Source organism: Schistosoma mansoni, chromosome 2, assembly GCF_000237925.1.
Source record: "Schistosoma mansoni strain Puerto Rico chromosome 2, complete genome".
In the NCBI taxonomy this organism is placed as follows: Eukaryota; Metazoa; Platyhelminthes; class Trematoda; order Strigeidida; family Schistosomatidae; genus Schistosoma; species Schistosoma mansoni.
The window spans coordinates 25,418,742-25,435,047 of NC_031496.1; the positions used below are offsets into that span (position 1 = coordinate 25,418,742).

A 16,306-nucleotide genomic window follows, 5' to 3' on the forward strand; every position below is an offset into this window, starting at 1 on the left:
CCTAATAAACTAAAGGTGGGGTCCCGTTTTTCTCATCGAGTGGTCAATGACTGGAACGAATTGCCCGAACAAGTGGTATTAGCCCCGTTAGTGAAGATTTTCAAGGAGAAGCTGGACCTTCACTGGAAGGTAATCTGTCAGGATTAACACAGGTTCATCAACCAACTATCCCTCTTACTGAAGACTGAAGACTCCTCAAACTGTTGCGTTACTTCAATTTGTGAAGACAATGCAGGTTGTTGACTCAGAAATTAATTCACAGGAATCTCTTGATGATAATATCGGTAATGTGTTTTGTACTTATTCTCTAAAATTTCAGTCATAAATTCAACGTCTTCCAGCAGTGATGATGATACATTCTCTCCTATTGGTAAATCGTATTACCTACTTACTTTGTCGTAGTTAATTCTCTGAATTCGTTCAACCTTCAACCAAAGGATGGAGATTACAGCAAATTCAAGGTAGCTCACCTGATTCTTTGAATGTTGTGAGTATTTTATATGCTACCATAATTGCTATCATTTGATGAGAAACAGCAGAACAGACTGTACACACAACTTCTACTCCTTAGGAGTTGTCAAATGCTGGAATTCGCTGCCGACTGAGCTAGTCCAAGCAATTTCCCAAGAGTTCTTTAGGAGGAAATCGACCTGTTATGGCGGAATAAGGATAGCATATTATTATGATTTACCAAATTATTTCCCCCCTCTTTTATCGTTAATATACCTAGGTTCTTGCCGGGAGGTACCGATCCACTGCTACTAGATACGGAAGCCCGTTAAGCGAAAGATCCTTCCTTTGCGTCCACAACCATTTGAACCATTTGAGCTTCGTTCTACCCACTTTGATACACTTAGTGTTTCCATCCTTATGAAAATAAATTAAACATCTCTTTAGGTGTCTAAACAATCAAACTAGTTAAAACTTTGGAATGATCCCGAACTGACGTTAACTCTTAATGAAACCCATATTCCAATGAAACTAGTCTTCACAAACCTTTCAGGCAAACTCGTCAATTGGTCACTAGTGACTTGTCTCGAACCAAATTTGTAAAATTCTAATAAGAAGTCTTGAATGATGGAGTTCAGTCATTTCAGAGTAACCACTTACCAGATGACATTAGATAATTGTCTGATTGTATCATAAATCGATTGAAGTTTAAAATGTGGATCGTTGGCTTCCTATTCAGTAGCTTAAAATCAACGTGCGAGACGTAAATGTCTTGGGCTTGATCCTTGGCATAGTCCCAACTGTACACTGCGGATCCCTGTCGTTGAACAAAAGTTCCTGGGACTCTTTGTTTTCACTGATTATTTTGCTGGTGTTAGTTCATGACGAAAACAAAAATCATATATTGAAAAGTTTAAGAAAATGGAATGAGGTAATTATAGACCAATCACTCACTCATAATCAACTGTGCCCACTTCACTGCTATCGATTTCAAGCAATACTACCTAAAACTTCCAACTACCAGTCTCGATCATTTAATTGAATTCTCATTGGACGATTTAGACTACTACCAGTTTCTTCGTTGTGTCATATGGTTGTTTCATATTTCTTTCTATTGTAGATTTTTCCACTCGTTGCTAGGTAGGTCTTCCACGTATTTCTGCTTTTCAGCTCAAACGCTCTTCTTGACTTGCTTGCTTGTTCCTGTATTCAGCTTTTGCCTTGACTTTCTCTTCCCTTGTTTGGCTGTTGTTTATTGATGTCTCTTTGTTCTTCTTTTCTCGAATCCTGTCCGGGGTTTCCATGGAGGTCCACTCCTTCTGACGATGCTTGTTGCAGCCCAGCACATCTTGACACTTTGAAGTTAATGGTTCTTTGATCCCTTTCCATTTGGTACCCACAGTAGTTTCTTATTCTTTCAGTAGACCCTGTAAGGCTTGGAATCTGTTGTTGAGAGTTATCTTGAATTCATTGAGTTTGTTAGCATGTGGAAATAAGGCTGTATTGAACCTTTGTAATGCTGTTTGTCCAGTTGTCCAATAATTCTTTAGCTTCAGTTTCATCTTGGCCATGTCAGCTTCTCTATTAGTTCTCACGTCTTCCACTGACCTTGTGAATTTTTTACTGATGCAAATATAATCGACCTGGTTCTGTGTAGTGTGATCCGGTGAGATAGACCCGTGAAACTTTGTGTATGCGTTTGTGTGAGAATATAGTAGTTCCACCTATGACCATTTTGTTGAATGCGCTTAAATTGTTAAATGTGCCACCATTCTCGTTCCTTTCTTCCATCAGTCCATGACTTCCCATGATATCTTCATATCCGGTGTTGTCCATTCTGACTTTGGCGTTCAGGTCTCTCATCAGATTGGTCATGTCATTTCCTGGGCACTTCTCTATGGTCGATTGCAGCCTCTCGTAGAACTGATCTCTATTGTCGTCATTGCTATCATTGGTTGGTGCATGTTATATCTTGTGGCCTGCGTGCCCAGTTAATATATGACGTGACGATGCCTCCATTTAGAGAGCAGCGATTTATCAATCAGACCAATGACACACGAAGCCCGTACGAACAATCTAGAGTACTTGTCGGTCCTGCTTTCTGACTAGCCCAGCCAGTTAAGTTCAGAACCTCAATAACAGCCTCAGCAATATGAATTATTTATTTCAAGCAAACTGGGTTTATATACCAACCAGAGACCACATCGTACCATAAAATAGAAGATAACATTTGTACAAGATTCAGCCGAATGTGGCTGTGAATGTGGAAGACAGTAATTAATAGACTGGGGATAACTCAAGGACGGTAAATCGTATAGTAATAGTTCATAGGTCAAAGCAAAGCTTATAATAAAAGGAACATGAATATGAATAGCCAAGTTACTTAACAATTATACAATAGGAAATATGCGTATCATATTGTTCCCGAAATAGTTCTCATAAGTTAACATTCATAATTCTCTTCGGGATATAACAGTGCATAACATTGGATAGGATTCACTGTAATTTCTTTCTTATTTGTTTTGAATGATGCATTGATGATTCTAAGTCCGTGAGATTCCCATCCTATACGTGCTTTTGGTGCTCCATGGACAGTATCAGAGCAACTCTTTGAGTGTGTGGAGCATTTTCTCTTCATGACCAGAGTACAGACCCATCTCTCCCGAACCTATCCTTTTCTGTCCATCTTGGTTCCATTGGGTTTCACTTAATCCGAGCACCGCCATGCTGTATCTCCTCATTTCCACAGCTATTCAGTTGGTCCTGCAGGTCTCCCACATTGTCCGAACATTCCATGCACCTACATTAGTTGTTGCTCTGGTTATTGGAAAGGCCATTGACCTCGCGACTTCCGAAGAATTTCGGCTTTCATCATGAGGCATCATAATTCTTCCGAAAGAAGATCCTTCAACTCAGATGGCAGAGTTTAAATGGTTTAATTTGTTTGTCCTAGTTAGCGCTTTTTTTAGCAAGGTTGTATACTATGGAATGGGGTTGCTGACCCCATACTAAACCCTCCTCCTTTACCCCGTCTTAGGACCGGTAGTAGCCTTAGAAGAGTTGAAGTCAGAGTTCTTTGTTGCCATATGCAATGCTTAAAAAGGGAAAATGTAATGCAATTCAACATACAGATAAGTCTACATTCTAGATCCTGAGAAACGCACCTCATTTTCCCGTAGCAAAGTTTTTGACTTAGTGGATCATAGTTGAGTGTCCAAATCATTGAGCTCCAGACAATACGTAATATTCTGTATGTCTGTCTGCAAAACATTTTTGGAAATTCCACGTGTATACGGTTTTTGTTTTTTATCCTTTAGAAGCAGCTTGAATGTGACTTACGAATTGGCAGTGCCTATCATATTGGAACTTCAGTTAACCCACTGTTCAATCTTTCTAGTTCGTGTATTCAAAATAATGATGGTACGAGTACCAGATCTCGAGCGTTTATAAGACATCCGTTCAATTTGTTATTGGCTCGTGAGCAAGGAGATATTGGTCCATCGTCAAAGTCACGAAGATTACGTTATAGGGCATCTCGTTGGACAACTGAAGGCAGTCAAAGATTTGATGGTTTACAAATATATGGGTGCCGGAGTAAAGGAGCTCTTTATCCGGACGCTCAGACCTTTCAAGAAAGTGTCCAGGGCAGTCTTTGGGCTGTCACGCGATTACATTTGGAAAACAAGTTTGAGGTAGTTATCATATTTTCCTCCGCTCTTGTACTTTAATTGTTGCTTTTTAATTTTCTATTGACATTTTGAAATTAGTTTAATAAAAACTAGAATTTCTGCTATTGGTCTATTCTAAAGTTTTCTAAACAGTAATTCTACAATAAACACAGTTGTGATTTTATTACGCTACTAAGATTAAAATTGACAACATTTTGTTGTGCTTTTTTTATCACAAGAACAACTGGTTTCTCAAATTCCCATTTTTTGTATCCTCAAATTAGAATAGCAGAAACATTGGGTTTCTGTAGTCTGTAGCTGTAGTCTGTTTCTGTAGCCCCCAAATGCCCTGGTACGACCGAGAGTGGGGAGAGTCCGCTCTCCCTCTCGAAATGCTCTCACATGGCCACGCGTATATACCCTCTGCCACACAAGTTCTACTCACTGCCTTCTCGTGGCGGGGGTATTGTTTACCAAATTGAGAGAACGAAAAACGAATGTCAGGCGCTTTAACCGTATTGGTGGACACGGAGAGTCCACCTAGGGGATTTGGAAAACCCTGATTCCAAACCATTGGTGCACATGGGCTCCAGTATCCTGTTGGAACGAATGGCGTATGAACCAATCGTTGATCACTGGCTACCATGGGACTGCATCTCTTTAAGATGCTCCACTGCCTTGTGGACTAGACCTTCAGGTCAAAGGCTCGGGGTGTGGCCCCCTAAGGAAACCACCTGCTTCAGCCTGGGTACCTGGACAGTATCCCAGCGCTCACACAAATCAAATGAGATTTGTGAAGCGCATATTTATCTGGTGCTTCCTTTTACCAATATTTATGTGTTTAAATAAATAAATAAAAATCTTGAGTGGTCTTGAGTGCTGTCAGAGGTATAAGGGCGGTTTTCACTTCTCGGTTGCCCACACTGTGGAAGGGTTCTTCTGGAGGCACCTGAAAAGGAAATCGGGTTAGAAGTGGTCTTAATGACCCGAGAGCATGACCGCAATGCCTAAGGGACAACTGCTTGAGGTCGGTCACACACGACCTTTTTGTGAGTAATTTTCGTGTTGGTTCCTTACTTGTTGGGACTCTACCGCCGGAGACGGAAATCTATGGGATAAGACAAGGTGTGCATTGTTAGGGTTGACCTTTTCTAACCCCACTCCTCGTGTAAAGGTAGCATCACTGTTATACTGGTTGTCTGAGGGAAACACCTTATCGCCGTCACACCCTTGTACAATCAGCAGTACGACTTCGCCTTGGGATCATGGGTTTGCTTCCTTTAGCCTTACCGCTCTTCAACCGACTTGCCTGGCAGGGTAGGATCTTGAGGAACGACCGTTCCAGCCAATATAGCTCGACTGGTTCATCACGGTGGGCAAGCCAGACCACCACGTCAAGGTAGCGGCAGCGGTCGGGGAGGCTCCATAAAATCTTACGTTTTTTCAAATTTTAACTGTGAGCTGTTCAATGCCTATGGTTCATCTGATATTGTTGGTATGCACTTATTATATGTCTCGATTCCGTCATAACATTAATTCATACATTTTTCTTTTTCAATTATTATTTCCTACTTTCTACACAGTGCCATCGTGGCTGTGTTAATGCTTTAAATTTCAATTCAAGAGGAAATCTAATCGCTTCCGGTTCTGATGATTTAAAAGTTGTTGTTACAAATTGGATTACTGGTGAACAAGCTTGGAGTTATCGTACTGGACATTGTATGAACATATTTCATGTAAGTGGCTATGGATGTAATATTGTTGATTTTAAAATTGATTTATTCTTTACCATTTTGACAAATAATGTAACTAACAGATGTTGGCTTTAAATTGCATAGAGTTTTTAGATGGACCTGTCGTATAATCTGTCATTTATTTATTTCCTTAAGAAAGCACCAATAATTATGATTATGAGGAAAAAGAGCATGTCAAACCTTAGATATCTCTCGTGTATATCTTTCTATGATAAGAACTTATTCAGTCAGTGATAGTGAACATATAACAGGGTATAAATGTGCATTAACTCATACATCTAACGGTATTTAAGTTATTCTATTGTCAGGCACCGCCACAAACCCCACAATCAACAGTGTTAAATTGAGCATTTTGGTTTAAGTGCTTCAATTCTGTTTGTGCGTCTGTATCTGTATTTGTATTCTGCAAACTGGATGAAGTGTGAATGTTTAGTCTTTACGTTCATGAGAAGTCCTAAAGCCAACATCGTTTTCTCCAATTTGCTGCTTTTCGAGCTTCAGATAAACATTGAATTATCATTGAGGCAAGTGCTTTCGATTTTAGTCAAGCTGATTTCTTCATGGTTACTACTAGAGAATTTCTACCCTTTCTTATAAACTGGGGGGATCAAGAATCGAGACCAGACTAACTCATATTTCAATCAATCTAACCGCTAAAATTTGATCGTCGTCCTTAAAGACTTCTTGAGTGAGGTTCTAAAGACTCTCTCTTGTTCCAAATTAGACATGGTGTTATCAGCCTCACAATGAGTTGGGGAAAGTATGTTCTTGGGAAGAGAGTAATTAAAGAGTAGATGGAGACCATTCGGATTGTTTTTTTTAAGTGCTCTATTCATCGTTCCAATCTTCTGAACTGAAAATGGATCACGGTCCCAACTTTTTTCGAAATAGTCTTACTGGCAACTGTCTTAATACTTTTTCTGACTAATCTGATACATTTGTTGAGTTTTATCTAACTCTGCTGCGTTTTCCATCTCTTTTGTTTTCGTTTACCACTGCTAATCGTGATCATAAACGTTTTGTTAGTCCATGTTTACATTTTTGTCAATCTTCATTTTACTCCAAGCGTACTGGAATAGGTTCTCAGAAGCTATCGATTTGGTAGAGGTGTGTGGAATTCAGCTGTCTTTCTTGACCTTTTGGATAAAGTTGCTGAGGCGTATCAATACCCTGTTTATAGATGTTGAAATATCTCACCAACCTTGTCTTGGATGGATCTTACCTTCATTATTGACTGAGTGCTTAACCAATTCTTCCTGAATTATACATAGTAATATAAAGGTATCATTTAAGATAAAGCAACTAACTGATTTGTCTGATTTCAAAGACTAATTCTATTTGATTCATGTGAATATGAAGATTCTGTGGCTGAGCATTTGTTTCATTGTGAATAAGGATGAGTAGACCATGGAACATCACATTCTCCGCTTAACTCCGCGTATTATACCTTAGGCTAACGACGCTGGGTAATGGTGGAAATAAAAGTTAAGTGTGAATTGAGTTGGAAGAATTTTTTCAAACATCCATTTATTCAGGCAGATTGTAGGAGGGCGCGGTATCAGTCAGTCAGTCAGTTACAACGTAGAACTTCGTACGTACGTACATCAGTTCGAGTTGCCATACCACATCAGCACAGAGATGATGTTGTCGATTCAAATCCCATATTGGTAGAAGTAGTAAGAGTATAAGTATTATGTGAAAGATAAGGGTTTGAAGATGTTATTGAAGGAGTATAATACGGTGAAATAAATTTGGAAAGAGAAAAAGGATACAGACATGAAGAATTCAGAAGATTAGGATTTGGGCGAACACAAAGAGTGGATGCACCTTCGCCATTGCAAACGATTTTGAGCCATGTCATTCAAGGTCTCTAACCATCGGTTGCTATCATCTCGCGAATCCCAACCAGGTAGTCTACACCTACCAACACGGCCCAGTCCACTTGTCAGCGACTTCATGGATTTATGCCATGTTTTGGTCTGGCCGCCCCTAGCTTTCTTCCAACCTGCTCCTACACCATAAAGTATTGCACGTCGGGGCAGTCGGTGGTTGGGCATACGTAACACGTGTCCCAGCCATCTCAACTGATGAAGTTTCAGTACTTCATCAGCCGATTTGCCATCCTTACCTAGTACCCGTTTCCTAACGACTGCATTACTTACCCGGTGGTCCCAGGATATACGAGCAATGCGTCGAAGACACCTATGATCGAATACTAGTAGCCTACGAATATCCTCTACTCTTATCGGCCATGTTTCACTGCCATAAAGTAGAACGGAACGAACTGCTGCACAGTAAACCCGTCCTTTTGTTGGTAGACGGATATCTCGCCTACGCCATAAATGGCGCAAGTTGGCGAAAGCTAGATGAGCCTTCTGTATCCGTGCTGAGATTTCGTCACACACCAGACCACAAGGGCTGATGAGACTCCCAAGATAAGTGAAGCTGTTAACACGCTCAACTACTTCACTCACTATCATTAGTTCAGGTGTCGATGCAACCCAATCCTGGAGTAAAATTTTGCACTTCGAGGGAGAGAATCGCATCCCGAACATGCCTGCATTGTTGCTTATAGTGGTCAGAAGACTCTGCATTTTGTCAGCGTCTTCACCTGATAAAACTATGTCGTCGGCGTATTCTAAGTCAACAAGTGAATCTCCCGGTAAAAGTTCAACTCCAGGAGATTGAGATGAAGAAAGGGATATCTCTAAAAGCATGTCGACGACAAAGTTAAACAAGAATGGGGAGAGTGGACAGCCCTGACGAACACCACTTGAGTTAACTAATTCTGATGACAGTTCGCCATAGGCTCTAACTCGACCAGTTGTGTTCGAGTAGAGAGCCTTTATGAGGTTAATGTACTTCTTTGGTACTCCTTTCACTGACAAACACTGCCATAGAACCTCACGATCAACGGAGTCAAATGCCGCCTTAAGGTCAAGAAATACTACTATTGTGGGACGTCTGAATGTATGTCTATGTTCTAGGACCTGACGTAGAGTGAATATCTGGTCTATGCAACCACGTCCAGGTCGAAAATCAGCCTGGTTTTCTCTAGTCTGCTCTTCACGAGCTTTGGTTAGGCGCCTAAGTATTATTGAAGCTAATATTTTAGACACTATATTCGTCAAACTGATCCCTCTGTGATTGTCATAGGAGGACTTTTGTCCTTTCTTATAGACTGGCACAATCAGTGATTGGGACCAGTCAGATGGAATTACGTCCAGTTCCCAGATTCTACCTAAGACCTCAGTCAATCTCGTTGCTAGTACTGGACCACTATCCTTAAAAATCTCAGGGGTAAACCTGTCAGGGCCTGCGGCTCTCCCTCGCTTTAGATTTCCTATAGCTTTTTCAACCTCGTAGAGAGTTGGAGGGCTTACCTCAATTTGCCATTCAGGACGACTGGGGATCGTGGGTAACTGAAGTGTGGCTGAAGGCCAGTTGAACTGATCCCTAAAGTGTTCTGCCCATCGATCCAATCTCCTGGATTGAGAATGAATGACATGTCCATCTTTGTCTGAGATAGTTCCGCTAATAGTTGGGTTCCTAATGCCGGTTTCTTTAACAGGTCTGAACAGTTGTCTGCTGTTGCCTATTGCCGCTGCCTTTTCCATCTCTCTTGCTTTCGCTACCCACCACTGTTCACGATCATTGCGTAGGCTTCTTATTAGCCTTCGCTTGAGCTGACTCCGCTCTTCGTTATGTTCAGAGCCAGATGGGATGAGTTTTCGAGCATCTATCAGTGCGGTAGATGCTGCCGAGATCCATTGTTTCTCCCTGACCTTATGGCTTATCTTACTAGCGGATATCACTGCTGTTTCCACAGCTTTACGGATGTCATTCCACGCTGCCTCGGGGTGGGCACAACTTGCATGTCTGTCTAACTGTTTTTCCAGTTGTTCCTGAAATATATTCTTAGCTTGCTTATCATTAAGTAGAACCCTTAGAGGCTTCCCTGCAGTGTCTCTCCTACGTCCAGTAAGACGCAGACAGATACGTGCTCGCACTAGAGCATGATCTGAGTCTAAACATGTGCTCCAGAATGAGCGACAGTCTTCTATCGAGCCCCTCTATCGGTGGCTGATAGCGATGTGATCTAATTGGGTCCAACGTTGGGACGAATTCGGGGGTCGCCATGTCAAAAGATGTTTTTCCTTATGCTTAAAGTTAGTATTTGACAAAACAGGCGGTTATCTGAGCACAGCTGCAACAGACGGTCGCCATTATCTGTTCTTTTAGCCGCGACACCATAAGATCCACCCAGGTGTCTTTCCCTTTCACTTAGTTTACCTACTTGAGCATTAAAGTCACCAGCCACTATTTCTACATCAGAACGCCTAGCTTTTTGGAGAAGGTCAGAAAGTTTCCTGTAAAACTCATCTTTTATATCGTCTGAGCTGCAGTCAGTGGGATAGTAGGCAGAGACGACGAAGAGGCAACGACGAATTTCCCTATCTTTCCGAGTCCTTACTGATCCGTTTAGTCGGACAGCGCATAGACGACTGTCTACTGGGATCCAGTCTAAAAGAGCTATTTCTGCCCTAGGACTTAATGCTATACCTACTCCAGCGAGGCCACGGGAAGCAGCATCAGGGCTTCCAGATACACGAAGCGTGTATCGAGATGGTTCTTTATTTTGATTAGGTGAGGTCAAATGAATGACACTACTCGGATCTTGTATGCGCGTTTCGGAGACGCAGCACACATCGATGGTGTAAGATTCTAGAGTCCTAGCTAAGGAAGCCTGTTGTCCTATTTGGCACAATGTTCGGACATTAAAAGTTCCTATATGTAGTTTAGAGCGTGGTTTCAGGAGACCAGGAATAACGTTCCGTGTACTTGAATCGTTTGCCCTAGCGGTGCGAGGTGATAAAAGGACGTGGGAAGGGTTAGTCGTGGAGATAAGAGAGTTATTAGGAGTAGGAAGGATTTGAAAGTGACCAACTTGGTCTCGTGTGCTGTTACGGGTATGAGGGCTAATATCACTTCCCGGCTGCCCACACCGTGGAAGCGTATTTCTTGAGGGACCTGAAAAAGAAGTTGGATTAGTGTTGGTCTTAATGACCTGGGAGCGTGACCGCAGTGCCCAAGGGACAACTGCTTGAGGTCGGTCATGCACGGCCTTTTTGTGGGGGATTTTTGACGTGTTAGCTCCGTTCTTCGAAGGGCCTTACCGCCGGAGACGGAAATCCATGGGATAAGGCGAGGTGTGCATTTTTAGGGTCGACCTTTTCTAACCCCACCCCTCCTTGTGGGAAGGCAGCATCGCTGTCATGCTGGTTGTCTGAAGGAAACACCTTACTGCCGTCACACCTCTGTACAGTCAGCAGTACGACTTCGCCTTCGGACCTTGGGATTGCTGCTTTTAGTCTTACCGCTCTTCAACCGACCTATCTGGCATGGTAGGACCTCGAGGAACGATTGTTCCAGCCAGCATAGCTCGATTGCTTCATCACGATAGGCGGTATGGAGAAAGACCACTCAATCTACTCATTTTTGTCAAACGCAACTCAACATTTATAGTCAGTGAGTAAAAACAAGCTAAAGACGTGTAACCAACAGAGTAAGGGATGAACGAAAATACGTTCATACTAACTAAAATAGTCAAGATTATAAGTGACTCAGAATAAATAGTTTAATTTGTCTTCTCACTGGTCAAGATAGTTTACTTGGACACATATTAGCAAAGAAGCTTCTACGGACCAATACAACTGATGTTAACCAACCAACGATTGATCTGATGGTCGGAACTAGTGGTGATCAGTTAAGGAGTCAAATACTTTTGGTAAGCTCTATATCTGGGGGCTGTGGAAACGGCCTCATCAGGACTCTGGATAGTGGTTAAATACATATTTCTCACACAAAGCTTATGATGGCTGAATTCAGCAGTGTTACAAAGCCAAACAAAACCTAGATTTTTTGTTTTTCAATTCATTTTAGTGAATAACCTAGAATTGTGGGTTCTGCCATAATGTTTTTGAAAAATGTAATGTTTCATGAATAGTCGTTTATTTTATTGAAATTGCATTATCCAAGGCGGTTGGTTTGACCGCGAATTTTTCTAGATAATATTATCAACACAAACTTCAGATAAAAGCGATCTATGAGGATTTCCTCCGTATATTATTTATGACTATTAATGTGTTTTGACGAAGCTTAAATTTGATTGGTTGTTGTTTTTGACACTTGTCCTGTTATTGTCTGGATATTTGTTTTGATTATATTCTTCTTCGACCTAATTCTTGGCCTTATGATTGTTTATGATTTTTCTAATTGCTTGACAAATCAGGTTTATTTCAATGTACTCATTGATTGCCGACTGATATGAGTTTCAAGCTTCCGGAAATTCTCTCGTCTTCTTTGTGTTGCCTCTGTTCAAGATTTCAACATCTTTCCAGTCGAATGTATGTCCCTAGTTGTTTGAATGTATTGACATGAGTGAAGACATTTTATAACGTTTGATATGATGTAGATTAAATGTTCTTTGCAATTGGGCTAGTTTCTCGTATACATTCCAATAGCTCACTGTGTTGATGTTGTTCTTGATAAAAGACAATAAAGACTTCATGATTAAATCACCCAGTTCAGAGAACGCAACTCTACCAAAAACCATCCTTCTGTGCTATCAATCTCCACCATCTCAATAATTGCTTGTTATAATTATTTACCAAATTTCATTGTTTTTCATTTATATATATATTGTATATACAGGTGAAATTTATTCCGGAATCAAATGATTTACAAATTGTTTCATGTGCATGTGATTCAGAGGTTAGACTAGCTCAGCTTTCACCTACCGGTGGTTTAGCATGCCCTACTCGGCTGTTAGTAAAGCATAGTCGAGCATGTCATAAATTATCTATTCCTAATGGTGAACCAAATATTGTCCTGTCAGCCGGTGCCGATGGACAAGTCTTTTCAACAGACTTAAGAATTCCCAAGGCTCACAAGTAATTTCTTTATATATTTGAAAAAAGTTTAAACATTTATCTCAAAATATCATTTTCTTTGTCTGTACAACATAAGTCTTAATAATTATAAGGTATTTAAAGTGTACAGTTGCAAATGAAGTGTGTGATTTGATCTGATGTAGTTCATTTGGGAAGTACGAATTCATGTACTCAGCATTCAGCTTCATTTTATGTGTAATCTCTAGTTTGATACTACCGGGTTACCGAAATCTGAGTAAATAGAACTCGAGATGGCTCTGCGATCTAGTGATTGAAAGTGAGTCAGCTACAAAGTGATCTTGAGTGCTGTTACAGGTATGAAGGCAGTTATCACTTCCCGGTTGTCCACACCGTGGAAGGGTTCTTCTGGAGGTACCTGAAAAGGAAGTTGGGTTAGAAGTGGTCTTAATGACCTGAGAGCATGACCGCAGTGCCTAAGGGACAACTGCTTGAGGTCGGTCACACACGACCTTTTTGTGGATAATTTTTGTGTTAGCTCCGTACTTGTTGGGACTCTACCGCCGGAGACGGAAATCCATGGGATAAGACAAGGTGTGCATTGTTAGGGTTGACCTTTTCTAACCCCACTCCTCGTGTGAAGGTAGCATCACTGTTATACTGGTTGCCTGAAGGGAACACTTTACTGCCGTCACGCCTTTGTACAGTGAGCAGTACGACTTCGCCTTCGGACCTTGGGTTTGCTGCTTCTAACCTTACCGCTCTTCAGCCGACTTGCCTGGCATGGTAGGACCTCGAGGAATGACGTTCCAGCCAATATAGCTCGACTGGTTCATCACGGTGGGCAAGGTAGCAGCAACGGTCGGGGATTGAAAGTGACACGATCAAATGAATAAACTACCGCTCCATATATGTAATCTCAGTTTTCCAAATAGAATATATATATATATATATATATAGAGAGAGAGAGAGAGAGAGAGAGAGATACATGTGGCGGACTTCCAATCTGGGATTTTTTGCTTAAAGTTAAACTCCTTAATCATCAAACCACCGCCGAGCTCGTACCCAAGCAAATAGATTAGACCCATTGCTGGCTATTTGTAATAATTCAGTATTCAGGCTTATCAAATTTTAAGATATCTGGGATGAACAGCTCAATAAATAGACTGTTAGTTCCTGGGTTCGAATCTCGCGAGGCGGGATCGTGGATGCGCACTGTTGAGGAGTTCCACAATAGGATGAAACGGCCGTCCAGTGCTTCCAGGTTTTCCATAGTGGTCTGGCTTCAATTGACTCATGATCTCAACTGTTGAAATTCTTATGTCTTAAATATATTGCGGTATCATGATGTAAGAGTGTAACTGATTTAGAACACTTAAAAATGAAATAGTAACTAAAAATGGTTTGTTTTACAAGTATTTATTTGCTATAATAGTTTAGTCGATCTGATAAGTACAGTTTAATGTACTTTAATTTGAACTGCACGTTATGTATGAAGGCTAGTGATACTGCTTGAGAGGCTCTAACGCAAAATAAGCATTGTTGCTCGAATCTCTGAACCATTAGCTGAAAGCCGATAACTTTATTAGTAAGCCATCGCTCCACAATGTTGTTGCTAATCTGAAGTTATTTATTCTATACCTTTTTTATAAAAATAAGACATACAGGTATCTAAATCACCTTCAAACGTCTTAAGAAATGCCGAATTTAATGTATTGATTATGTACCTGTTGTTTACAAAATTGAGAGGACGAAAAGCGAATGTCCGGCGCTTTAACCAGGTTGGTGGACACGGAAAGTCCACCTAGGGGAGTTGGAAAACCCTGATTCCAAACCAATGGTGCACATGGGCTCCAGTATCCTGAAGGAACAAATGGCGTATGAATCAATCGTTGGTCACCGGCTACCACTGGACTGCATCTCCTGACGATGCTCCACTGCCTTGTGGATCAGATCTTTAGGTCAAAGGCTCCGGATGTGGTCCCCTAAGAAAACCACCTGCTTCAGTTTGGGCACCTGGGCAGTATCACAGCCCTCACGCAAATCGAATGAGATTTGTGAGGCGCATATATATCTGGTGCCCCTTTGTACCAATATTTATGTGTTTAAATAAAATAAATAACCTGTTATTGTATCTTATTTTCACTTCAAAATCATTTTGCACACATTTTTTTTCCTTTTTAGATTACTGTGGTTACCATTCTCTGAATTTTTCTCGATTGCATCTAATCCGACACGTCCACATGAATTCGCGTTATGTGGTAGATCTGAATCCATTGTACGGTAAGTTACTTTTGGTGTTGACTTTCAGTCATAATTAACATTGACCATGATACATATATGTTCATTAAACCAAGTTACCTTGTCAAATATTTATGATGATGTGAAATTAACAAGACGAATGACAAAAGGATTTTAGAAAAGTTGTAGTTACACTGATTAGAAAATTACACTTCGAAGAGAAGGAATGTGAAAAAAAGTGTGCTTGAAAGAATACTGAAGATTTGGAGATTTGGAAGTAGGTAACAAGTCAATACATCTGCGTCACTGTGATCAATTCTGAAATATGTCAACAAACATTTTCAACCACTATTAATTTTCGTTATTGTGGGGACTCCAACCAGATAGTTACCACCAACTAATATGGGTCAATGTAACAGTCAATGATTGTATGGAGTGATTCTCTGTCTTATATTTGTCGCTCATAGTTTACTCCTAACCTATTACTACTCTAGTAAACATCACGTTTCGAATTGCACATTATCATAGTACTTCGTAGGAATGCCAAATTTTCTTTCAAAAGACTTGCTTTTTCTGAAAGCGAATCATTCAGATACCGTTATTATTATTATTCACAAATTGTTTGATCGTTTTACGCTGATAAAAAGTATAGGGTTGATATTCAGTGTGAATAGTGTTAGGTTTTGAACATATCAAAATATGGTTAATCAACTCAACTCTACTATGATAAACTCAATAGGTGAAGGTCATTCGTTGCCACTTTCCAGTTGTATTTTTTGAAAATCCAGTTAAATTAGGATGATATAGTAGTAAACTGTTCAGGTTCTTGGATATAATTTCTCAATGAAGAAAGTATTTGTGATAAGCAAAGATGGATAGTGGCTAGCAGTGGAATCCAGGACGCGCGTTTCGTCCTATTTGGGACTCGTCAGCTGCATGTACCTGCACCTCAGAGTTGACGTTCACTCTGGGACTCGAACCCAGTACCCTCGCTTCAAACGCTATCGCGTTATCCACTCGGCCACTGAGTCCTGATAGCCACTTGCTTGCGCGATGGGGTGAAGTTTAAATTCACTTAGTATTGTTTGTTTGAATCTTCCCATCGATGTTTAGGACTACAACTGGTCAGTCTCTAATTGGCGTATGTGGACGCTGTGCCATATCGCATCAGAAACTGGCCCTAAGGTGGCTGCGGTAGCGTGAACTACGCGGTGGGGGGGATAGCCTCTTGACTGGGTCCACGTTATAGAGAGAACGTCCACTCTGAGGTGCTGGTTCGTGC

At 40.9% G+C, this 16,306-nt stretch overlaps 1 protein-coding gene and 1 non-coding gene across 2 annotated transcripts in view; both read left to right on the plus strand.

Annotated features, from left to right (window-relative positions):
- Window positions 1-272: 272 nt before the first annotated feature.
- Window positions 273-16,306, plus strand: part of Smp_145840 (putative wd-repeat protein) — a gene marked incomplete at both ends in the record, with an annotated part of 16,940 nt that continues 906 nt past the window's right edge. The window contains 5 exons of the mRNA XM_018796200.1: window positions 273-284; window positions 3,768-4,142; window positions 5,702-5,854; window positions 12,587-12,825; window positions 14,968-15,066. Coding sequence (XP_018650436.1) covers window positions 273-284; window positions 3,768-4,142; window positions 5,702-5,854; window positions 12,587-12,825; window positions 14,968-15,066 — 878 coding nt within the window. The remainder of the gene's footprint in view (window positions 285-3,767; window positions 4,143-5,701; window positions 5,855-12,586; window positions 12,826-14,967; window positions 15,067-16,306) is intronic.
- Window positions 16,214-16,306, plus strand: part of Smp_tRNA_01342_Gln_TTG.1.1 — a 434-nt gene continuing 341 nt past the window's right edge. Inside the window, exon 1 of the tRNA in view lies at window positions 16,214-16,306. This exon is cut by the window's right edge and continues 341 nt beyond it. This is a non-coding gene — a tRNA.